At 35.5% G+C, this 26,139-nt stretch overlaps 1 protein-coding gene across 1 annotated transcript in view; it reads right to left on the bottom strand.

Annotated features, from left to right (window-relative positions):
* Positions 1 to 26,139, bottom strand: part of COX10 (cytochrome c oxidase 10) — a 50,505-nt gene that overhangs the window by 10,101 nt on the left and 14,265 nt on the right. The window contains exons 2-4 of the mRNA XM_089821696.1: positions 24,712 to 24,841; positions 6,749 to 6,886; positions 6,499 to 6,632 (exon numbers count right to left, since the gene is read on the bottom strand). Coding sequence (XP_089677822.1) covers positions 6,499 to 6,632; positions 6,749 to 6,886; positions 24,712 to 24,841 — 402 coding nt within the window. The remainder of the gene's footprint in view (positions 1 to 6,498; positions 6,633 to 6,748; positions 6,887 to 24,711; positions 24,842 to 26,139) is intronic.

The raw sequence follows: 26,139 nt of genomic DNA, 5'->3' as shown, positions 1-26,139 counted from the left end.
ATTTGTAGTTTTCAAAATAATTTTTACTTAAATTGATTACTAGAGTGGGAGTATTAAAGATATTACGTTTTCTTACTTTAGTTATAATACACCACCTGGATAATTTTGTATTTTTTTTATTTCACATGTTTATATAAATAAAAGGAGATAGATGTAGAGAAAGATATGTATATATAAATGAAATAAAGATAGACAAAGATGGATAGATGTAGCTAGAGCTAGAGGAATCGAGAAAGCTCGAAAGAGGTAAATATTATAAACAGGTAGATAGAGTCATAGAAAGAATTGGAGAAAGAGACACCGAGTTGCTCACAAAGTGTAATGTCATTTTTCATTATTTGTCCCTCTCCTTTTCACATATATTTTTTCGTAATTGATCTTCAATATATCTTTGGCATACCTATTACACAGTCTACAACACATCAATAAATTTATGAGTCTCTTATGTGGGAGGCCTTAGGCTCGAGTCTACTCAAGCTAAATAAATAATAATAATTAATCATAACACATAATAATAAACAATCTTAGCTTGAGCCTCTTACCGATTTTTTTTTAAATCACACACAAACAAATCCATAAATTATGTGCACTTAATTAGTGATACTTTTCAGCTAGTTCAATTATATATTCTTCTTATAAATTGAATAAGTCGATATTTTTTAAATCTACTATTAACAAAAACAAAGGATTATTATTTTCTTATGTGCTGTTAAAAATAGGATATGAAAATACACTGACATAAAAACTATGATATCTAAGAAGTCAACATTAATAATAACATGAGCATTTATCTACCCCTAATAAAAGAATCCTAAAGAGGACGATATGTCATTTCTATTAGAATGTAATGATTTAATTACTGAATATTATTCTATGATTTGGGTAGTAAGTTGATTCATATTTAAAGAAAATCACAAAAGAGCCTACATAATTGAAGTGTGTAATGTGGGTTTTCAATACGTATAATTTAAAAATTTGTTGTAGATCTGTGGTTATTTTGGGAACAAGATTTCTTTGGATCTCATCTTCGCCCTCCTTAAACACTAGGTTAATTAATTTTGTAGTCTTAAATTAATTTTAAATTCATTAGTTCATTGAGCCATATGTATTTAATGGTTTCTATCAATAAACTAAATATTATTAATTTAACAAAAATAGCCTAATAAGATTGTATAACTGAAACACAGGAATACATCATCATATACTATTTTGAAAATCACATCAATATTAAATCTAGAATTTAAATATCTTATTTTATTTGTAATTTTCTTATACATTAATCAATATATTTCCAAATCATATTCAATCTATAATTATTAAGAAGATTATTATTTTCATACTTTTATGTCATTATCAATCTCTACTACTTGTTAAATTACTACGAATATACTTTTATACCATAATCAATTTGAAGTAGTGAGTTGCACAGTACTCATGCTAGAGAAGGGTGTGGCCAACAATTTCTCCATATTTTGTGAAGTTTCAAATCATCCTGGTAGAGACTATTGTTATAAGGTGACGAATGTGATTGTTAGAAAATTCGTTTTAAATACTGCATTTCCTTAAATTTATTGCTCAGTTTTTTGGATTGGATGGTTATGAACTCTACAATAATTTTCATGATTTAAATCAAGGGAAAACAATCAAGTTATCTATTGGACCTAGGAGTTGTTAGATAGTAGAACATGCCTGCAACACAACCTCCAACTCCTTGCAACAAGGACTCTGGGAGCTACAGTTTGTCACGATTTCCTTCGAAAGATAGAGGAGCAGAAAAAGTGTTCCTTGGATTCTTAAGAATTATTCAAAGTTCATGAGGAATGATAAAAATGTTTCTTTTATACTTTGATACTAATGGTGCATTGCTGCATTTGGATTCTCTTGCAGAACTGTAGGGGTATAATGGAGACGTCGAAATTCACATTGCAAATGTAATATGCTAAAAAAAAAAAAAAAAATCAATGGATGAACAATCTTCAATAATCGATCACCGACCTTCAACTTCCAACCGCTGATGTGCTCAAAACAACAAATAGTAAAAATTGTAGTCCCATGTTTTGATTCTTCTAGCATATGAATCTAGTGAAATTTACAAGGCTACCAAAAATCTAAACTTATGTTGAAGAACGAATGCTTCAAAAACTGCAAGGTTGTCCGTCTCTTCCGTGCACTCTTTTAAAGATACCACAGAGAGACTTGAATGTAAGCAACTCCATAAGAGATGAACAGAGAGGAGATTTAAAGGGAAGGGATACTCAAATGTCTTATAACACAACATATGATCTCTCTGTCTCTCTCTCTCTCTCACACACACACATCATATAATCACACACACAAACATACACATATTTACAAAATATAATGAATTTAATTTTTTTTAACTTTCTTACAAATATAATTATTTTTAAAAAGCTATATTATTAATAGAATAAGTACCCAGTGCTAAAAGAACAATTTCTCTCAAATATAAATGCTTCCTTAAATACTTTAATCCTTGTATCCTTGTTTAATAATTAATCTTTGAGCTAAAACTTTTAACCAATTTTATTTTAAAATATAGTTTATTGACAATATGAAAAATAAGATAACATTGAAAAACCATTCAATCCCTAAGATCAACTTCAATTATATATTACCTATTCATGGTAGAATAAATCTGTCTACTAGTATTAATAGTTCCTCTATTGTTGGTGTTGGCTCTAGAATATATAGAGACCACTCACAATTGTATAGGCCTTAACCATACAAATGAACAAATTTGGGAACTCTCACTCCGCTCGGCATCTTCAGATGCAACGGCTCAATTTTAGGGTGATATGAGAAATCAACATCTGCCATGGGCTCGACTTCATTAAGACCTATGAGTTGGGAATCTCTGAGCACACCTAGCTTTCAAAATGGAAGGCAATAGAAGTGATGATTCCTCTGCTGCAATTGTCCGTTGAGAGATGTTGAGTAACAGTGAAGAGTTTGTGGGAATCATAGAGACTACTCCCACTGTCCCACACAGGCGGTGACTCGATCTTAGGTTGTGTTGATGTTGAAGTTTGTCTACAGTGGAAATTGTGCTGATGCGCCATTGGATTTGTGTACTCTGATAGCGCAAATAAGACTACAGAACGGAGAGAAATGGAAGAGAATGATGTGCCCCATGTAATCGCTTTACTTCACAATCTGTTTGCCCTCCCCATGGGTCTTTGTTATACACTTCCCTTTTATTTGGTCCATTAACTTATAGCAGTCTTTAATGCTCGACCATTGTTTACAGCTTCATGATCGAATACTTGTGAAGGATGAATGCCCAGCTCATCATTAATCATTAATTTAGTTTGACCAATTGTACACTAACTTCTCCAAGACATCTTACAATTACATAGAACTTACAGTAGAAGAAAACTCAAACAAAGATCAATCCAAAACACTAACTTCTCCACAGCCTCCTTCAATAACACATAATTTAAACAAACAGAGATATTTCCAAAGTCTGGGAGACAGTGGATGACCATTGCGCAGTCTTTAACTGTCGATTATTATACCAAATATATTGATTGATGTTGTACTTTGCCATTGACGCCTGCCTATCCATTTATTACTGTAAGAGGATAGTAGATGGTTTTTAAGTGTACAGATTGATAATTTACAGGCTGGCAGGCTTGGGAATTCGCTTACTGATGTGAAAAGCTAAAGATTTACAGATTATTGACTGAGTGTCGAATCAAAATGAGTTATATTTAGTGTTTTCCGTTTTAGTTCCCATCGTTTATTTATGCTGACATCGGTTCTCTCCGTTCTGGGTGTTTCAGATATGATTGTTCTATCTGCTGATTAATTTTCCAAGGGCAAAGAGATTTATTGCTTTCTGTTGAAGTTAGCGAGGTTCAAACCAGGAGCCTTCTTTCAGGTTAGTATCGTTGTTCTCCAGAGGCCCTTCAGGACCATTGATCTTCTTTCTTGTTAATTGAGATGAATCTGGTGGTTCTGTCGACCATCGGAGGATTTTGTTTACCTTGTTGAATAGAATTTTCCAAGGATGTTTTTGGTTTTCGTCATTTTGTTTAATTGAAGCAAAATCAATCGTTTGCTTGGCATCAGAAATTTCATTATTCTGTCGATTTAGGTATTCTTTGTAGTTCGGCTTCTATCAATTGCCGTGAAATTGATCGCGGTTTGCCTGCTATAGCGGCATTTTAGCGATATTGAAGTGCGTTTTTCATTGCTTAGGTAAACTCAAACTTTTTCTTCTGTTAATTGACATATTTCATCTGCCATCAAAGGATCCTTTGAGATGGATAAGAAAATTCCACAATAGTTTTGCAATAAATAAATAAAACCATTACCATACACGATCTGCTTTGGTCACTCCGGATAAGAAATGACCTGTTTGGCCATTTAAGTCTTAAAAAACCAAAAAATACAATCAGATTTGGGCGTCAACCGATTGTCTTGGTCGTGAGCTATGAGTTGGCCCATGAGGCTTTTGTAGTAAAAGTCTCTCTTTGCCAGCAGATCGCCCTTACGCTGAATCCACAGTGTTTTGTACGTCATGCGCTATGATGAAAAGGTGAAAATCGATCAACGGTTAACATTGCTTCAATGGCAATCATTCGCTCTACATGATTTTCCATCATTGGATTCAAATTTTTGCTCCTCACATTCAAATAGGGAATGCCTACAGCGTAATTATTCATCCACATGAAAGCAAACACTGCAAAAGAACCTATTTAATCTCATGATGATAAGTAAAGCTAATCTTCTGCCAGATTATGTGGATCTCACCTCAACTGCTGCTGACATTTAAGGCCATCTTTTGTAGTGTTTAGAGGTTGTCAAGAATGAATTTATTTTGCTTCCAATGAAAGCAATTCTATGTACTCTCATTAATTGAATATAGCTTTTAAAAGGTAGTTTATGTGCATTTGCTCACAAAAGTGGACTTATTCAATTTCAAAACAATGTATCTTACATGTTTCTCACTGAACTACAAGATATATCATACATGTTTCTCACTTAACTACAAGTTTTGAAAATTTAATTATGACTCGGGCTCTAGAACCTCAATTATTCAAGTTGTGCTCCAACATATTATTGCTTTGATGTTATGGACTCACTGCCTCAGCTAACAAAAGCTACAAGATTGGCTGCCAGGGATAAAATAATTTATTCTTGCCTAATTGTTTATGGTATATGTTTGAGCCACGGTGGCAGACAATAAAGAATAAATAAAAACTTTTGCCTATTGTTTCTGGTCAATTTTTGAGACATGGGGGCAGATGATAAAATAATAAATCAAAATCAACATTAGTTTTTCAAAATTTAACATATTGAAAACAGCTTAAACAAAGTGAAAAAAGGCTGAGAATTTTTAAAACATCAAACAGTTATAGTGTATACATACATTTCAAAGGGAGTGACAAAGTAGGTGTCTTGAACAATTAAAGTCTAAGATGTCAGAAATGACTCGCGAAGTGTAAGCTTGTCTACTCTCATAGTTACATTGAAGAAATTAATAAACAAAGAAATGAATTACATTTTTAAGCATTAAAAACAATTAGAACATTTCCTTTAAATGTACAATAAGGATCTCTTAGCTGACATATAAATAAACTTCTAACTGAGGACGCATTTTGGTTCAACAGCAATTTGTCTGAGGAATGAGTCTTCCCAATTCCTGTATAAACGGGCATGAATTGCATATGACATTTTCAACATCAGGTAAGTGCTATAAATTTACAACTAAATCTGTAAGGCTACCCAGATTCCTCAGTTAACTCTATACTCAGCCTGAGTAGCCTTTGATCTCTAAGTCACAAGCTCACTACAACCCTTCCATATCTGTTTTCTGTCTAAATGTCCAGGCTTGGGGAGATGCAGAGGCATCCCAATTTTAACCAAAAAAAGGGGACATCCCAATTGTTTTTGAGTATCGAATTTTGTTTAGAAGGGGAACAGAAATGGGGAGAAGGATACAGAGAGATGTTCAAAACAAGTGTCTGGGCCACAGGGACACATCCCCAGTGGCAACTGCAATATCAATTGTTCTTGCCACTGAGATTAAGGCCTAAGTTCCCATCTCTGCACATAGATTTTCTTGGGGTCTTTAGTGTACAATTAAGAGAAATGATCTCATTGAAGCTAAAAAATTAAAAATTTACAGCTTGCACAAGACCAAACCAATTTTATATCACCATTGATGTTAGATCTAGATTCTATATGCTAAATAGAATCTATCCTTGAATGGTAGCATTTAACAACATTATGAATTCACATTTTTTTTCTATGAATAAATTCAATGTAGCTGCCATAACCAACAGTAATCATACTCTATTTTACTAAGCATATATCAACAACAACTACACTCTGAGAAAGAACAGAAAATGAAACACAATTTATTCCACATATATCATTTATGTTTTGAAAATGAACTTGTGGCAATTACCTCAAAAGTACAACCAAATATCATATTCAGAGATTGTCAGAAACATTAGAAAAGATTAGTACCCAATTAACGGAGGAATTGCACCCACAACTGCTCCAACCCATGTATTTATTGGATGAATTTGCTTCAACGGAGTATAAATAAGTGCATATAAAAATAGATTTGAAATAGCAAGCCCTGCTGCAAGAGCATTAGCCTGCAAGAGCCTTGTCGAAGAAAATTCAGGACTATTAGTAACTGAATAGAACCAAAACTTATGCAGCAAAAACTTTATTGCGAAATTTTTACACTTTGAAACAATGTAATATCCACCTTGCATAATAACAAAGCACTGCCTGTAGCACCCATGGTCACAGCCCATGTCATTGCATTAAGCACACTTATTCTTCCTCCAGGTAAAGGTCGTCTCATTGTACGTTTCATCTTTGCATCATTGCTTACTTCAAAAATCTAAAATCAAACAGAAAAAAATTACCTAAATTAGATAATGATGCAACTGAACAAGAACTGTTTATTGATCACCATTTACAAATCAAAAATTCGTGACTTGAAATATAAATCCTACCATACGCTACAATGGTGAATATAAATGTCATCTAACATGTCCAGAAGGATTCACAGTATTGTATATACTAGCAAACATTAATTAGAATAAGATTGTTATAGATTCACAGACTTTAAATTTAAACTAATTAACTACAAGATCTGCTTGATGACATACCAAAACCAACGCTTACTTTTGAATCAACAAAACGACAACTCCTAATTCCATATTAGTCCCATTTATTTGTCCACACCCCTCTGTCTGTTCATCACATTACATATGCACAAGCATTATATGCATGGGAATCCCATGAATATCATCACTCTTTAAGCCATCAAGCACAGACCAGCCCTATATTGCCCAGAAATCAGTGAGCCCTTAGATAACATGTACAAGCAGAAGGACCAGATAGTGAGTAACCCATATAGGAGGCACAGATTTGAATACAGAGATTTAGGGCTGAACACTACACCAAACAACAGATAAGGTAAATAGAAAAACTGTTAGTATAATATTATACTTAACCTAAGATTGTCTGTATCCTAACTGTAGCATTGCACCTCTTTATTAAATTTAATTGCAATAATAGAAATATTTATTTTCCCTCACCTAAGTAGCTAATATAGACGTGTCACTTTTTTATCTGAAGCCATCAAGTGCTAACACTGCCCATCAATTCTTAACTTGAACAGATAACTAAGTTAACATATCAAGTTATCTCCTAACTGGGAGTTAACACATGACCTCTTCAACATGTCATCTTGACTAACTTATCCAAAAGGGCTGTATATTTGAAATTAACTCATTGGATTGTCACTCAACGCATTTATGCTCAATTAAGAAGGATTATTCTTATTTCTGATATTGTGACTAGTTCATAAACTTAAGGCCCTGTGTTACTTTGTTCAACACAAAATCTAACATGGTACCAGAGCCATCATGTGCTAGAAACTGTCTATATTTCAATCTTTAAAACCATTGGGCATAGAGGATATTTTGGGTGAAGCTGATTTTCAATGAATGGGAATCTCTTTACATCACCTAAATGACTCAAGAAAGTCAAATTAGCCTTCTGTTTCATCCAGATCTAGCATTGAGAGACTGAATAATCTTGGTTTTGCTCTGCAGACATCATACTTCTTGCAGGAAGAGTAGTTTTTGGACATATACCTGATCAATGCAAGTACTTTCTGCTTCTTAGATAACACCATGTGCCACCCTCACGAGCCCAGCTTATCTACCACTGATGTACTCCTACAACACAACTCCTGCCACAAATGGTGCCACACAAGGCCCTAGAAATAAGACAATGTAGACCTCCCTAGTACTGCCATGTCATCCTGGCACGGTACATGCCTGCACCATCAGCATGCTCTTTGGGAGGGATCCCACTCTCCCATTTGCATTCTTGTTTTTGAATATCAACTTCAAGGGGCTGTAACTTGCTCCTTTGGTCTCTGATCCAGGTCAAAAAAAATCGACCCTGCCTATTATTTTTACAGGCTAATCAATGGAAAGGATTTGTTTCTTCTATAAATGCCCCTATTTTTCGGAAGTTGCTTGCACTTCTTTTGTCACACAAGATCAAGAGAACTATTCATTATAGAAATAAAGGATCATGAACCATCTTCTAGAGCAGGATATTACCTTACCTTTGTGGACTCATTCCCAAGACAAGTGATCCTGAACAGAAATACACATGGTCAAGCCACATTGGCATGGCGTATGGGCTAATATGTCTTTATGTTTCTAAGGACACTCTACATCACATAGGGCACATGGAGTGCCCTTCCATTACTTTTTCCAAAGTTGAAAAAGTCCCCAAGGCCCAAAAAAAAAATCAGCAAAACACATGGCAACTTAAAAAATTGTTTGAATTCAACTAGAAAATCATTTTTTGTAGCAAAATTCAACAAGGAGATGCATCCAATGAGTAAATAAACAAGTACATTAAAGAAACAAACTGAATCCAGACATATTTGATTGATTTAAAACCAAAAAAAAAGCATCCTCATGTGGAATGCTAATGTTTGGTAGCCTTCTAGACTAGCAAAATTAAAATAGCAAATTGTTTTTGTAAAACTAAACGAAAATACAATGTCAAAACATTTTCAAATTGGAGGGTCGAGTCCCAGGAGTCCATTGTGGCTGTGACTCCTCACTCGGCATGACAAGTTGTGGCTCAACCTTCATCCTAGATGCAGATGTTGTTGGCACTGATAATGACTCCTCATCATCCTCAACCTCCTCATTCTCCATGCAATCCAATGTGAATCCAGATCCACACCCCTCCTCCTCCATAGCCTACCTCTCCAAAACAAAGATGACATCCTCGGTAAACAATGAAGGCTAATCCTGCATTGTCCAAAAAGAGTAAGGACCTGCAGCATCCACAAATCAATCGGAGCACGTAATATTTCCCCTACCTTCCTCGTGCACAACTAAAGAATCTATTGCACAAAGATAAGGTCATTTAAGGCATATTTTAGCTAATTTTCCTCTCTTCTTTGTGTGGATGGCATCGTGCAAGCTCCAATTGCGCTTACAACTAGATGAAATACAAATCTTCACATCTAGGTGCAAAATTGCTTCAAAAGGCCTTAACAGTGGTTGGGAGGGTTATTTTCGACAGGAGGAGCAAAAGAAATCAATTAACATGAAATTAGAAAGAGTTTTTTGCATCTGTGCAATAAATTCTTCTATTGCCGAGTTCTTGCTAAAAACTCAACAATTTATGGGAAAATCACTACGATTTGTGGGAAAAACTCAACGACTAAAGTCTATGAGTTTTTGCGAGATCTTCTCACCATACAAAAAAACTCACAAATGTATCAATAATGACTATTACCATAATCAGGTAGCTATGTGGAGGAGTTTAATACCATTTGACCATGATGTTCCTATTGGATATCTTGTCATTGGTGTCAACGATTAATAATCATAGTCATATAAATCTCAAAGGACTACTCAAAGTCTAGGTTACCGAATTCTCTCCACCCATCCCAGATGCGAAAGTGAATGCATTTGAAGGCAGAGACAGATGCTCCCTAGAGGCACCTAAGAACCAAATCCCAAGGTTGTGGATGCCCCATGGATGTGTTCCAACTTATCAAAGTGCAAGCGGCATTGAGACAACTTAGGTTGCTAAGACCCAATTTGCATCTCATACTATTGTTATGAGATGACTTGTCAAGGTCCAAAGAGCATTGAGCCAAAAAGGTTATTTCCGATCAATGGGGTGTATGCGAGGCTCCACATTTAGAGAGGGCCCAAAAGGTTACAACATTGGTTTTGGATGATGATGGGTTCGTGTGCAATTTATATTACATTTCACTTAGCCTATCATAACTATACTTTGCTTCGTTAATACAAATAAACCTTGTTTGGGGGATGTCTATGATGGCATGATCACAATAGTAGAGAAGGTAAAACTTGTCATACAAACATATGAGAATGAACCCACATAATGTGAAGCCTTATGCAATAAAGTGGAAACAACCATTTATCATCTTTGGAAAAAAATGACCACCAAATGCACCTCCTTGTATATGCCATATCTCTAAGGTACTATAACAAGGAAATATTGGCTTGCCAAATGGAGTAATGCCATATGCAGATGAAGTTGCTAGTCAGTGATACAATGCTTTTGAAAGACTCTTCCAAGATGAAGAAATGCACAAAAACGTTAGGACAAGATTTTGTTTATTTGCCTCAACTGTAGAACTTAGACCAATTGCAATAAGGTACCAAAACGATATAGGAGCAATCACATAGTAGTACCACTATGGTCAACCATTTAAGCATCTACAACCCTTCGTAATCAAGGTCCTCTCACAAGTAAAGTTTTCTGGTTTTTGTTTACCACTGGTATATTACAATTTAGTCGTTCACATTCTTTGATTTGCTTTTCATTTTATGTTTAGTTTTTTCAACACTGTCCAAGTTGCAAGTTCTTCTGTTGCTAAACGGAATTGGAATAGATACTCCTTTATCCACTCATTGAAGCATAACCGGTTCGGCTCAAAAATAGTTGAAGACTTGGTTTACATTTATACCAATGTGTCTTTTGTCACGTAACGAGGATCACTACAATGAAGGGACAGCCAAGCTTTGGAATGTAGCCCTTGAGTATGCCAACTTGGACACAACGGTTCAAGATCTTACTAAACATGTTGCAATCATAAATGATGATGATGATGATAACATCATGACACATGGTACATCTAGTTCAAGTGGAATCACTTTGGGTTCAAATGATCTTGAACTTGAAACAGTTGAAGATTTTGATTAGTGAATCTTGAATCTTGATTGATGAACATTGAATCATTAACTAAATTTTGATTTTGTAATTGTAATGATTTTCTAATTTGCATTGGAATTGAGAACATAGATGTATATGATATAGCTTATTAGTTATTTCCATTTGAATATTTGTGAGCTATCAATTGGTATTTAACTAAGTTGCCGGTTTAAGTTCGGTTCCAAGTTCGAGAACCAATTCGCAAGTTTGTCAAAATTTTGAAAAGTGGTTTGGGTTCGTTAGCACAAAAACATGTAAAAATTATGAATATATATATACACACTTTTATGAAGCATGAGTTAAAATTAGAATGTAGCATAGCAGCATAAACACATTTAAACAACAAAAACTTTAAAACACCATAAACAGTTAAACTTGTAATCATAGTGATCATACCATCACATAGTAACATAGTTCAATCAACTTCAACATCAAAGATTCAAAACATTTAAATATCAAGTTCAAGTATCATTGTTTCACGTTCATTGTTTAACTAATGGAATGAAAATGTATTAATATTCTTAGTTCTAAGTTCTTCAGTCTTCATCTTCTTCATATTTATCTTCTTCTTCTCCGGTATTACTTGGGCTAAGGCCAATGGGATCAGCAGCAAAAGCAACATCGGTATTGACATCATATTCATCAAAATCAACAATTGTAAGCTGAGCAGTAGAAGCATCCAAGTCCGCAATCTCTGCACCTACATCCCACTTCTTTGTCTCCCCTTCTTTGTATTCTTGACTCTTGTGTGAAAGAAGGCGCAAGTTGTTATGCACAAATACCAGGTTCTCTATTTTTTTTATTGCAACCTATTACACTTCACCAAGTGGATGAAAGAATAGGTGCTCCGTGCTCCAATTTCTTTCTGATGCAGAAGAACTAGCAACCTATGAAGACAACATAAGGTAAGCAATTAAAAAGGAATTAATTCAATCTTATAAAAAAACTAAAATCACTTTCTAGTCATTATTCTTTTGAAGATAAAGTGAGCTAATTTTTTTTTAACAAAAATTACTTGTGACATAACTTTGATTGCAAGGGGCTGCAATGCTTGGAATTTTTGGCCATGGAGGTACCACCAACCATGAGCATCCTTCTTGAACCGATGATGAAGAGCATCATTACTTAGACCTCCAGCATTGAAAAACTCTATGAACTCATCCATGATTACATCTCTCATATCATCATCAGGAAATATTCTTCTAAATGCTGCCTGGTACCCGTCAGACACTTCCATATCTCTATATGGTGGCAACCTTCCTAGTAGACTACAATATTGTGAGCTATAGTATTAGGGGGTCAAGGCATAGGCAAGAAAATGTGCTCTTCCTTAAGGCAAAATAACCTGTTTGGAAACATAAAATGACAATGAGTGGCCACAAGAAGCAATTCATAACAACTTCTAGGGTTGTGGATGTCAAAAAACAAATAATTTTTGCCCAAAAGACACTTTTCCAGCTGTCCGTGGGCCCCAGTTTGCTGCAGGTTCGAACTGGGTTCGAAATTTTAGAGTTGTTCACCTGGGTTCAAACCCGATCGAACCCACAGTGCCAAAACAGCACCCTAGGTGAACTAAGTCCGAACCGGACCCGAACTTCAAACCAATTCCAACTTTTTTGGGTGCGGAGGCGTGGGGAGGGGGGGGTGTGGGGGTGATACCCGTGCAACTTTGGTATTTAATGTTAACCTTGATCAATGGAGTATCACACTATCAAATGATTTAATTTTGTATATTTCTATAAATTATAAATTAAGCAGTATGATACATATTGGTTAAGAGTTCATCTTAACAAGCAACAACTACTAAAGTTTACCGAAAGGTAACCCAAAAAAGAGAGATGATTTGTGGCCCGAACAAATCTACCAACCCATTACATCAGGCCGTATTAATTCAAAATTCTATATCAAACTGTATCTAGTTTTCTGCAATGCATGTTGTCCAAGGTAGAGGACCATTTGCCCATCCGAATCTAAGGCCATTTTCTCTGATTTCATTGAAAAGATTGCTGAAGAAGGTTTCACAAAGAAGAGCAGGGGGACGAGGAATAGTGCTGATCAATATCCACGAGGTCTAGCTGCTCTAATCTCTACTTGGTTCTCTGTGACAACCAATACATTTGTCAGGGCATTGTTAGGTACAATTCTGTCCAGGACTTCCTTTATAGCCTGGTTATGTGCATTGGTATTGACTGGTCCTGCATTTCACTTGTTGAGCACTGTACTAGCTGCTCCTGCAATCGCCTGTTGAGCACTGGTATTGGCTGTTCCTGCATGGACAGGTCCAGAGGCAGCATTAAGTTCTGCTGTCTTCTTCTTCTTGATGCTTTGATCCAGGATTTCTTTCAGTGAGCAATCAACGTTATACTTCTTTACGTCTTTGGACTTGATGTCAAATGAGACATTTTCCTTTTTGAACAAATTAGTACAATTCCTGACAATCTTGAGGAATTGCTGCTCTTTAACCTGTAAGCTCAGTGAGACCTGCACAAAGATGTGATAATGAATGAGTCTCTGCAAAGACTCAGAAAGAATCATGTGCCTACCTTTGAAAATATCCTCATTCATAGGTATCCAAATGTACCAAAGTAAATGAGAGGAGAAAATAGACCAGAAATAATGGAGATGCTTAAGAAAACCAGGGATGAAACCAGAGATAGCATAAAACAACGAGATATCCTCATCCAAAAATAAGCCAAAGATCTTCCACACCCCCTTGGCAAAGATGCAATCTGAAAAGATATGAGGAATAGAATCGGGTTGCTGGCAAACAGAGCAGAGATAAGGGTCACCATCAGGTTTACAGAGGGGTAGTCTATGGAGAAGAGAATGCCATAAGAAACATTGAACTTTAGGTTCAACCAGGTGATGCCATAGGTAATCGAGGCTTTTAGTCCAGAATTGGGAATCATGGTTGGTGGACCATTTAGAGTTAACATGATCATTGATAACCACCGAATCAGATAACAAGCTATATATATATATATATATATATATATATATATATATATATATATATTTGTCTTTCATAGAGTTTCAGGGGGGAGTCATCCATCCATTACAGCAGAGGAAGTCTGTCAATGCTCTCACCACGGTCTACAAGAAGCTTTTGGATCTCCCAGGCCTCTTTCAACACAGAGAAGGCTCTTTTATGAGAGGTAGGCAAGTCAAGTTTCAAAATAGCTCATTCCAATCAACCAATCTTTCATTAGTAGTGATCTCCAAATTTAGTAATGCCTAGTTTAGAACAGTGTTTGGCAGAGCATCCCTGTAGAAGTGCCAAAGGCTTCTCATTCCTTTCAAAGTTCCACCAAGATGATTTTTCCCCACATAGTTTGAAGTTCTTATCAGTCAGTACTGCTCCTGATACCCAATGCCTCACTCGTTTCCATCCTTTCCAGATTGCTTTAAACATTGGAGATCCTTCCACTTTGATTTTCCATTTCCCAGAGAGAAGATCATGAATACACAGGCCTTTCCAGGACTTGCAAGTTTGTGGGACACCTCAAGCTATATTATTGTGAATTATAATCTTCCATGACTCATCTCCTTGGGTAGCCTTGGCAACCCAGTTAACTGCAAGGGTAATACCTTGCCATCTGAGATCTTTCAGCCCTAATCCACCAACTTCCTGTCTTCACACACACCATTCCCATTTAACAGCATGCCTTTTCTTGTTGCCTTTTCCATCTAACCAGAGGAAGTTCCTGATGATTTTCTGGACATAGTTTATCTAGGACTGGTTAAATAGCGATGCAGAGGAGTAATAAATGGTATAAGCTGATAGAATTTTCTAGCATACTTGTATTCTTCCTACCAGGGAGAGATATCTAGTATTCCATTTCAGTAATTTGTTTTCAATCTTACTTTTGACCCAACTCCACATTATGATATATTGGGGGAAACAAAAAAAGGGATGCCCAGATATTTAACTAGATGATTAGGACCTTCCCATGAGACATCAAGCTTGTTATACTAAGTTGGGGAGTGTCATCCCATCCCAACATGATAGATTTAGACATTGATATTTTGCTACCCGAGGCTATACAGAACATATCTAGCTTGGCAATGAGGTTATTGTGAGTTCAATTAGTAGAGAGGTATCATCTCCAAATTGTACATTGGAGATCTCCTCAAGGTTTCGAAGGGCAATCCCCTTGACTCTTGGGGATAGGGAATTATCTCTCAGTATATAGTGCAGGCAGTCTGCGGCTATAACAAACAATGCTCGTGCTAAAGGACAACCCTGCCTTATAGATCTTAATAGAAGGAAAGATTTGGATCTGGCACTGTTTATCTCTACCAAGGCCATGGCATCTACCATTCGAGAGTGTACCATTTTGTTAAAGAACTTGGCAAATCCAGGACTGCCCAATCCATACTGATAAAATTCCATTCCACCCTGTCGTAAGCCTTCTCATAATCAATTAAAAACATAGCAGAGTGTTGCCTCGAGCATTTTGCCCACTCCATAACCTCTCAGCAGGCGACAAGGTTTTCCATAATGTATCTCCCCTTTACAAATCCAGTCTGTGTATGATAGATCACCTTAGGGAGAATATCCTTCAGTCTGAGAGCTAATATTTTGGCCAAGATTTTATATGAAGCGTTGAAGAGTGCGCTAGGCCTCCAGTTTTGATCGACAACTTGTCTCCATCCTTAGGAACTAGCTTTATTAGCCCTGCATTGATGTCTGAGCCTAATGAACCAGTTTGTATAGCTTCTTCATATAACTCCATGAGGTCTTGCCAAATCCACTCGTGTTTTATAGAATTCTACCAGGATACCATCTGGACCCAGGGCTTTGTCATTGTTCATTTGAGCAATCGCATTGACTATTTCTTCCTTTGATATGGATTGATCCGGTTTCACTCTATCCTCCATTGAAACATTCACAGGAATGAGGCTTTTGATCTTATTTCTTTCTTCCTCCTCTCTTGTGCCCTGATCTTCTAAGGTGAATAATTTAGCATAAAATTTGGCAAATGCATTCAGAATTTCCTTATGATCATTCAATTCTCTTCCTTCTCCACATATCACTTCTATTGTGTCCCTGGCCTCTTTGCTCTTCAACAATCGAAATAAATATTTGGATCCTTTATCCCCATGTTCTAGACAGTTGATTCTAGCCCTGATTCTTGCTCCTTGTATTCTACTATTTTGAAGTTTCCTCGAAGAATCTCTTGTTGAGGTCAGGGTTTCCAAGATTTCTCCATTGGCACAATCAGATTGCGTGATCCTTTCAGCTTTCACCAATGAGTTGTGTAATATACATTCATTTTTCCAAGAGTTCACCCCTTCCTTTTTCCCTATTGTTTGGAATAATCTTTTCCAACTTTCAATCATAGCTTCCCATCTCTTAATGGCACTAGGTTGCTTAGCAATTTTATAGTTATACCATCTAACCACCAAGGTAGCAGAGTTGCTGTCCCAATAATTGAGTAAGAAAGTGTTAAACATGGTAGCATCAGTCAGAATTCAAGAATAAACTAGCAAACTGTATGCATATGTGTGTGCATATGTATGTATACCAGTTCATCATATGAACTGATATACATGCATACACACACTTACACTTAATTATCTTGTCTTTAAATTCATTGGGATTATCCTTACATTAACTGATCAACCTAAGTATGAAAATCTAAAAAATCAGAATATTGTTATCTCTTGGATCAGGTTGTCCATCCCTTATCTATATCGATCATATGTGCATCAGGATGGATTGTGTAAAATGATCCTCTGCATAAATAGACTGGAGGATATAAATGAATTGTTTAGCATGATTACCATCAGGTGCATTTGCAAAAGGCACAACGGTTAACCCACAACTTATCGGGCTTATTTGTTAATTAATATTTGCCTTCATGTCTCTTCAAAGAGACATTTGCCTGAACAGTCACATCCATTCCTCCTTATGTCTTTTGATGGCACTATATATGTTGACAGATCACAAAGAGGAGATCATCGAAATCAATAAATGTTTTGCCTATTGAAGATCGAATACCATTAGTTCTGATTCAGAACTGTGGATTTATAGTCAGTATTTTTTCAATACTGTTGAGCATTTTAACATGGTATCAGAGCCAGGATGAGGATTGAAAATTGCAGAAATAAAAAAAATTATAAATCTTCAACAGCTTGAATAAATCCTAGAGTTGCCGTGAAGTTGTTGGAGAAATAAAGTCAGTGTCCATTTATATTATTTCTGAACAATATTCTATTCTGGCAGTCCATTCCAAGGCTATGAGTGTTCTGGGTTTGTCGTGAATTTCATATTCTGAAGAGAACTTAATCAAACATTTGATATGGGCAACTTTATACATTGATCGCTAAGATTAAAATATTGCTGCACCGATTTTGCCTGGGCATTACTATTATTTGCAATATCGTGAATGTTGCAAAGGGACAATATTTTATTTGTCATTGTCATGAATACAAATGAATACAATCTGTGGTTATAAAGCTTTGATATAGCTTTGGGATTTATATAATTTAATTTGATTTACCATTTCATTTTTATGGTGTTGGACGCATATATTTGTATAGTTGCAGAAAATATTTGGTGAAATATATCATGCCACTGAAAATAATATTCGACCATTGCATATAGTATTTCAAATAAATATTATATATTTTGAAGTTATATGTGGGATCGCCGTATATGGGTGTGAGGCGAATAATAATATTAAGCATCTGGTGAGAAAATAGCTGTCGTGAATGATCATTTGCCAAGCTTATCTATGAAGATTCAAATGAACGAAGGCTTTGTGATGGAATGATTTAATTCTTCATAACCATCCACTGAGCATCATAAAGAGGTAAATTGATTATCTAAACAACTCTGGAAGCGATACTAAGAATATAATAGCTCTTCCGTCTTCTCTTCATAGTCGGCTAGCATGCAGGCATCATTGTCAAAGACTTGTGCGGGCCAGAATTTCATCCTTTCTATTAAATTCAGGAGGTAGTATATGCATGGTTCTTCAACTGGTATTCATCGCGATGTGTATGTGTGGTGTTTCTCTTTCAGAGTAAATTCTCATTTTGGAGATTAATAATTTTGAGAGGAATTGGAAACTATATTCTATATGTGACGATCCTTGCATTAGGGCCCGTTTGGTTGCTGGAATACAACCGGAATAGGAATAGGAAATTAGAATATGATTTGTATTCTTTGTTTGGTGTGTGGAATAGGAATAGGGAATAGGAATACGTATTCTCATTTTAGCCCCAAAATGAGCTTTTGTCCATTCCAAAAAATACCTGTAATTGGAATTGCTATTCTTGCATTCATTTTAACTTTCTCAAATTTGATTAAATTTTCAAATCCGCTTTGACCTGGGGTGAGCGCTGGAACTTTGTTTTCAATATTTTCAAATATTTCAGCGATTTTCCAATGGCGTCGATTGCATCTTCAGAAATATTTTCAAATGGCACTGATTGCAAATTAACCCTATTCCAATTTAAGCTTGCATAACCAAACAAGGGATAAACAAGATTGGATTGCATTTTTCCATTCCTATTCTTCATTCTCCATTCTCATTCAAATTTTCTATTATAATTCTCAATTCCTACGCTTGCAACCAAACGGGCCCTTAGGGCGTTGAACAGGTAATGTCACGATGGAGGCGTTTAAGTATTAATAGTAGCTGAGGCAACCGTAACATGTTCCCCGGGGAAGCGTCCCCCCCAAAAAAGCCAGCATTTCGGGGATGGGGACATCCCCATCCCGAGAACTTCATTGGGGACTTGCATCCGTCCCCAATTTTTTAACACAAAAAAATTTTTAAAATAAACAAAAATGTCACTTTTGCTGTCCCCACCCGTCCAAAATCGGCAAAAAATTGTGCTGTCCCGGAAACCTATCCAGCTGTCCCCTGCCGTCCCCATCCCAGAAACTCGGGGGAACATAGATTTGGAGGTATCAGTTGTTCTCAAATCATACTCATCTCTCAACGTGGCTTCCATATTACAGTGCAACCAAACTCTTTGTGCAGAAGACAGAATTTGGAACGACGCATCTTTTTAGCGTGAACCAGTAATGGTAGATTGGAGTAAACTGTGTTGAGTATGTTATGTGTTTGGGCTCTATACAGGTTGACGGCAAGTTTTCTCTTACACAAGAAGCATTGATCAGTGCTGCGGTGACACTAATAGGTATTCATTGGAACTGGATTATGTCAATTGTTTTTTGTGCACAAGCTCGGGAAACTCTTGCTAGAGATATTTCTCTTTTGCCACTATCTGTAAGTAAGTAATTTCATCTATAATAACTGCCTGTAGCTCGGGAAACTCTAGCTAGAGATATTTCTGTTTTGCCACTATCTGTAGGTAAGTAATTTCATTTATAGTAACTTCATTGACAGGCAGCTGTTATGGTTAGAGTTGGAAAATGTTTTCTGTGAGAAAACAAGCTCGGGCACCTCAAATATTTATTTAACAGTAGAAATCATAAAGTGAAATGGCAGATAACTTATTAGCACAAGATATTCAGAATTGGACACTAAATGGACTCTGCTCATGATGAGAGGGTCTTCATCCTAAAACAAGTATGACAGTGAGATCTATTCTCAAGACTTTGAAGCAAGGTAATACATTCTACAAAGGGTAGAAATATCAAGTAGTATTTTGAACAAGGTGTATTTGGATCACATGGACAAAGAGATTGCTAGAAATGCATTCAACCCAGAATTGGTTACAGTATAGGCATTGACATCCTCACTAATGATCCACTAGGAAGAATGTTAATGAGCATGTTCAGATGGAATCCAACAGGTCATGGATGTTAAGGTACTAGAGGAAGTTTGATGAGGAGTTTTATAGTCACATTTACCATTGACGAGTTTCCAAAATCAGGCATTAAGGGAGTAAGTGTTGCTCTAATAAGTGAGTTATGAGATTTATGGTATAAGATAACTTGATACTTATCATGTTGGGATGTATGTGAGAAAGGAGACTTTCCTTGACCAGTGCAAGCTTAGCTATCTGCAGTTACTGACATCCTCATGAATCCTGGACTTTTAGTCGTTAAAATAACAGCCATATCAGAATGAAAACAAAATGACACAAGGCTGTCACGTTCTGAGCTATACCTTTCAACTCCTAAGGAATTTGATACATGTGTTGTCTGAGAAAAGACAGCAATATGTTGTTGAGAAAGATTACAAAAATATTTAAGTCTGCTAAATGTCTGAAGACTGCAGTCTGATTCTGAGTAAAAAAAATGTGTCTAACTCTGTTCTGGAAATTGATATTTGAGCTTACCCCTTTCTTGAGAAGGTGGCTTCGGTTCTGGTGGAACTATTGTTTGTGCAGAAAATTTTGTTAACTATGACAACCTAGGGCACCTAAAGAACAAGTCAAGCAAGAAAATGATCGAAGATACAAGTGAGAAAATTCATCACCAACTTCAAGTTTCCAGCAAGTTCAAAATTGTGGTAATGAGAAAATTTCCAAGATCGAGTACAGCGAAAAATTTGAGAAGATGAGTCAATTTGGGAATATGCCATAACAATTGAAGGCTTGATAATGTAAATATCAAGAGACACTTTATCATCAACAAGGAATTGATCAAGTGTATGAGAAAAAAATGTTGAGGTGGCATGCACTTGTCTTCAACCAATCAAAGGGCTCCAATTACACGTGTCCAAGCACATTCAATCATATTTTGTCAAGTGAACATATTTTCTCATTGGCTATCAAAAGCGTTGTAATTGTTTTATCAGCCCACAGGGTGGTGCCTTCATATAATTGGATGATAGTGTGCAACCCCAATTATGTTTTGTAATGGGTTAAGCTTGGCCCTTGATCTTGAACTGATCCTTACCCTTCATTGTAATTGAACAATTATAAAAGCCCAAGGCCTTCTCATTTGTAACATATAAGAGCAAAGGTGGGATACACGGAGACTTGTCAAAATTGTTGCCATAATGCTATCAAAGTAATTGTTGATTCATTGTTGGTCTTCACATCGGATATCTTGTGTTGCTTTGAAGTGTTGTGTGATTTCTTTAATTCGTCACTTGGAGTAGATTAGAAATAGTGTTGTGTTAGATGAAAACTATTTGGTATGTTTCTTTGATGAAATCGTTTAGACCAAACCACAAGCTACTTGTTAATTGTAATTTTTTCTTGCATGGTCGAATGGCATATTCATGAACTTAACTTTAACTATTGCTTGCACCTTGATATGCATCAATGAAATGGTGGTAGTTTGAACATCTTACATTTACCTTAGGAGATTGCACTAGCTTCGCCATGTCACTGGCTAAACTAAGTCTAATGGAGTCATAAAGACGTCCACAGTTTCTTACATTCTAGGACTAAATTAGCTTTCTAAACCCTTACTTCTTTGCAAAATATGGTTAGAAAAAGTTAAGTCAATATCCATGAACCCATTGTGATCACTACCATATCACATCATTAAAACTAAGTGAAAGTCCACGAAAAGAAGGAACCTTAAGTTTGTCCCATTTGATCATAGAATCCGTAGATACATTTTTAGCATATGAGCATCCTTATTCAATAGAGAGTTGGAGATTTGGTATTTCATATTGTAATATCAAGTATTCAATTCTATATGTTGTAATGGAACAAAACTCACATCAACAGGTCCCTTGACTATCTCATGGATACCTTTCTATATGTCATGATATAGTTTTACTTTGTGTAGGTTTGTACAAACAGACAACACAATCAAATGTATATATATTTAATTTTGGAAGAAAGAAGGAATGCTTTCATGTTATTGAAGGCCAAATAAACTAATGAACTAATATTTACATTTGTGTTCACTTTGACACACATTCTCATATCTTAAACTTAAGTAATTCGGTGTTCAACCTCATGCCTAATAGAGAATGGAGGAAGCAGTTAGGGCAAGATGGTGGTGGATGCTTTCAAATTTTCATAAATGTTTGTAAGTTTCCAACTTCCTATTGACTTCAAGAATCAAAAATGATAATATTCTTGTCTTCAATTGGACACCCTTCATCACTTACACCAATGATATTCTACAACTTCATTGTTAGTTACTTGACGAATGAAGTTTTGGCCAAAAATAATGAAGAATTGGTATTGGAGAAAAAATGGTGATATAGTTATAAAAAAAATGTCACACCGTAAAGATCCATGTGATCTCAAAGGCCTCGATTAGCACTTTCTAGCAAGGATTCTAGTAGGTGTACTACCCTAAACCACACATTATATAGTGATATAAAAAAAAAAAAACATTAGCATGTCCTTTCTAGTTTTGATTATTATATATGTTTATGTCACCAACTGATGACATTGTCATCCTATTGTCCCCAAACTTGGTCCATGGTTCCCATGTCGCCAATGTCTGCCCATCTTACATCCCTCATAGTCCATGGAACAATGATTGACTTTTCATAAAAAGCAATGAGTAGATGATTCAACTAAGACAAAGGTGGGCCTTAATTAGGCAGATGTACCAACTTGGCATCATTAAATAATTGATGAGGCAAAGATGGCACTTGATTGCTTTACATCAAAGCTAACAAATATATTACACTTATATATAGGCTAACCTATATTCAATATAATTTTACACCAACAAAAACAATTCATGTACCAACTTCCACAAGGAGAGTCTCATGTATCAAATTGTCTTATCAGTTGGTAGTGAAACTGAAACCAACGCTCACCAATTGCTCACTGAAATAGGCCGGTACTAGCAATTCAATATTAAATGTCTTTTCAACACCAAAAAACTGTAGACTATAAGGACAGTTAACAAAAATAGCTTCTAGTATATCCTTTAGTCAAACAAATGTGCAATTGATTGGTGCCAACACTTTGTGTTCAAAACCTTAGTTAGCATTTAAGAAATAGCAAAAAGAATAAAGGCCAAATAGTGGCATGTCTTTGCCCTCCACCTCAAGTTATTCAGATATTCAGAATTCTTCAATCAAATCAAAATAAAACCCAACAAAAACAGGAAGATCTGTTAATTTAGCTAGGATCTAGACATTTGCATACCCATTATGTAACCACATTTGGTTCCATCCAAATCCCTTTAAAAAATATAACTTTTATTAAGATAATTCATTTTCAAGTTTCCACTCAAAGAGCCAAATAATATTTCAAGTCAAATGCTAGACTATTTGATATTAAGATTAGTAGATCAAATGTTGCAAAAAAAAAAAAAAAAAAGTCGTGAGGAGTCCAAATCTAGACTCAAAAAATAGAGATTTAAGTCTATAAGCTTGTAAAGGGTGGATAAATTGCTCATATCTCCAGAAAATGAGTATTCTAAATGTCCAATCAAACAAAACAACAAAGACAAGAGAGAGGGGGAGGTAGGAAGGTTTCTTTTCTTCAGTTTGGAAACCTATTAATTGGACCTAACAGCATCCCAGTGAAAATAAATCAGCATTCTTCATTGGGAATAACAGCATCAATCAATGAAGCACTATATACTCGATATCACCGTATAGCATGCCAAATGGGAAGTGTGTGCAATTAATGAAGTCATCTGAAAAACAATTTGCAAATAGAAGCTTGGCCAATGTCCATTCAAACATCTACCCTGTTTTCACAATACCTTGTGCTTTGGGGTTAGTGTGAAGTATTTTCTTAGGCCATCAACTAAACAGTAAAACTCAACAAAAAGCATGAAGTGTAAGTAGCACATTGTCATTTGATGTTTAAACATGAAGAATTAGTGTGTTCTGAGAGTAGTTGTTCTTGTTGCTTGTTTTTTATTATCTGGAAATAAAATCACCAAGTCTATATAATGATGTCCATTTGACATTAATAATGATTACCTCACAGATTGTCAAAAATAGCACCCTGCAGCATGGTGTATTGTATAGCTCACTTTCGAGATAAGCCAGTTTTAGCATCTATTTCTTAACACGTGTTTTCGACTTTTTGCAGATGCAGGCGCTCCCTACACACTAAATCGCCCAATATTTCATTAATAATAAGAAAGGAAAAAAGACCCTCATAAATATATTGGGAAGCCAGCAATCATTTAACCTTCATCCTTGCAAGATAATCCCGGGAGCATTTAAAATATCATTATATTTATTTTTTGTGGCAAAGACTCAATGCTTTAGCTCTTTCACCATTGCATGACATTCTGAGCATTGTATAAAGCATCTATGGATATAGAGATCTAGAAGGGGGAAGCTTCTATTGCCTTCAGCCATATAGTACTATAAAAAATGCATCAATAATATCATTCCTCTCCAAAAACTTGAGTGTTTAATTACCTTCTGCTATTAATCATATCAGGACCTTATTCTTCGCAACAATCATTTAATATTGAAATTGACATATATACATCATAATGAAGTGTTTCCCTTTCAACCCAAAAGAAACCTCCAACAAAGTCATCTTAATTAAGACTACAACATTCACTGCAGAAAATTTTTAAAATGTTAGGACTTGCATCAGAAACCAGACCTGATTGAAAGAATTTGCAGAAGCTGCAACCATCATTGTACCAGTACAGGTCCAGCAAAGTCCAGCCAAATCAATACTTGCGCCACTACCAAGTACAAAGCCTGCCCCACTAGTTGCCACCACAAGCATACTGAAGAGAAGTGAAATCATGTCTTCAGCTCATTATAATATGCAAAAACATTGAATCAAGAAAAGAAAATATGCAATGTCAATGTATTTGCCATCAAGCCTGCCTGCTGTAAAACCTAAAAATATACTACATGAATAGCAGTGCAACTAATTTACACCTCCAAAATAAGAGTCACAAGTTAGATAACATGATGAGAAGGAAAAATGCAACCTAAAATTAAACCGGATGAGATATCATAATACACTCTAACAATATTTTAGAAGGATAACAGTCTACAGAGAAGCCTACTAAATAAAATATCTCTATATTTGTTGATGACAAGAAAAGGAACCTGACTACAAACTGTTTTGATGGAAGAAATTTAGCTGTTAATTATTGAAACAATATTATCAGAACACCTAGGTGTGGAATGAAGAGAATCACAAGTTTTATAATTGACGAAATGAACACACTCTGAAATGAAACTAGAAAAGAGTTATTCCGAAAAAAAAGTTTTAGAAGGATATTAGAGTGTAGAAACCCAAAAATGGGCAAACTAGCGTATATGCATTTAATGCACTAATTATTCTAATATTAATTAAGGGTTATTGAATCATCAATTAATCATCTCATTCGCTATAAAGATTGAATCTTTACATCATTTATTCATTCTATAATTTTAATAAATAATTAAGTTAATTTTAATTAAATTCAATTTCCAATTTCCCATAATTTAAATTATTACCATTAATTATTCAAGTTATCTAATTTATTCCTCTAAATTAAATTAAATTCCAAACTTAATTTAATTTTTTATTATTTTCATCTTAATTTCTTCCCATTTCAAATTCTGATTAATTTCATTTTAATTTCAACTAATTTTGTAATGCCTACCCCTAGTTGACTTTTCATGTTGGATTGCCGGATTCTTTTAGGCCAGATTTATGATTTTCTTTTATGATTATCGGTACTTGGTTACCAGATTTGATTAGATGTTATTTCATACTCAATTTATATATGCGATGAGCTACTGGATACTCAGTTATTCCATGTATTCATGATTACTCTTTTGATGATGATGCTAGTATTCAATGATTTTGGTTATCTCATGATGATAGATGGATGGATTATTTATATGCAATTTCTTTGGTTACTTACCTCATACTTGCATGTGTATGGTGTACTTGAATGTTTTACTTTATGTTTGACATTTTTGATGTGGTTGAGGGAGTGAGCCGTAGTGACCTGCTAGTCGGGATCTACACGATGCACCACTCCCTGTCATTGCCTGTTTAGTGTAGATCATATGTGTATGTACA

Source organism: Cupressus sempervirens, chromosome 3 (genome assembly GCF_028749045.1).
Source record: "Cupressus sempervirens isolate cs-2001-9-10 chromosome 3, ASM2874904v1, whole genome shotgun sequence".
Taxonomy (NCBI): Eukaryota; Viridiplantae; Streptophyta; class Pinopsida; order Cupressales; family Cupressaceae; genus Cupressus; species Cupressus sempervirens.
Note: the sequence above shows the minus strand (reverse complement) of the source record. Positions and strands in the feature narration are given on the sequence as shown.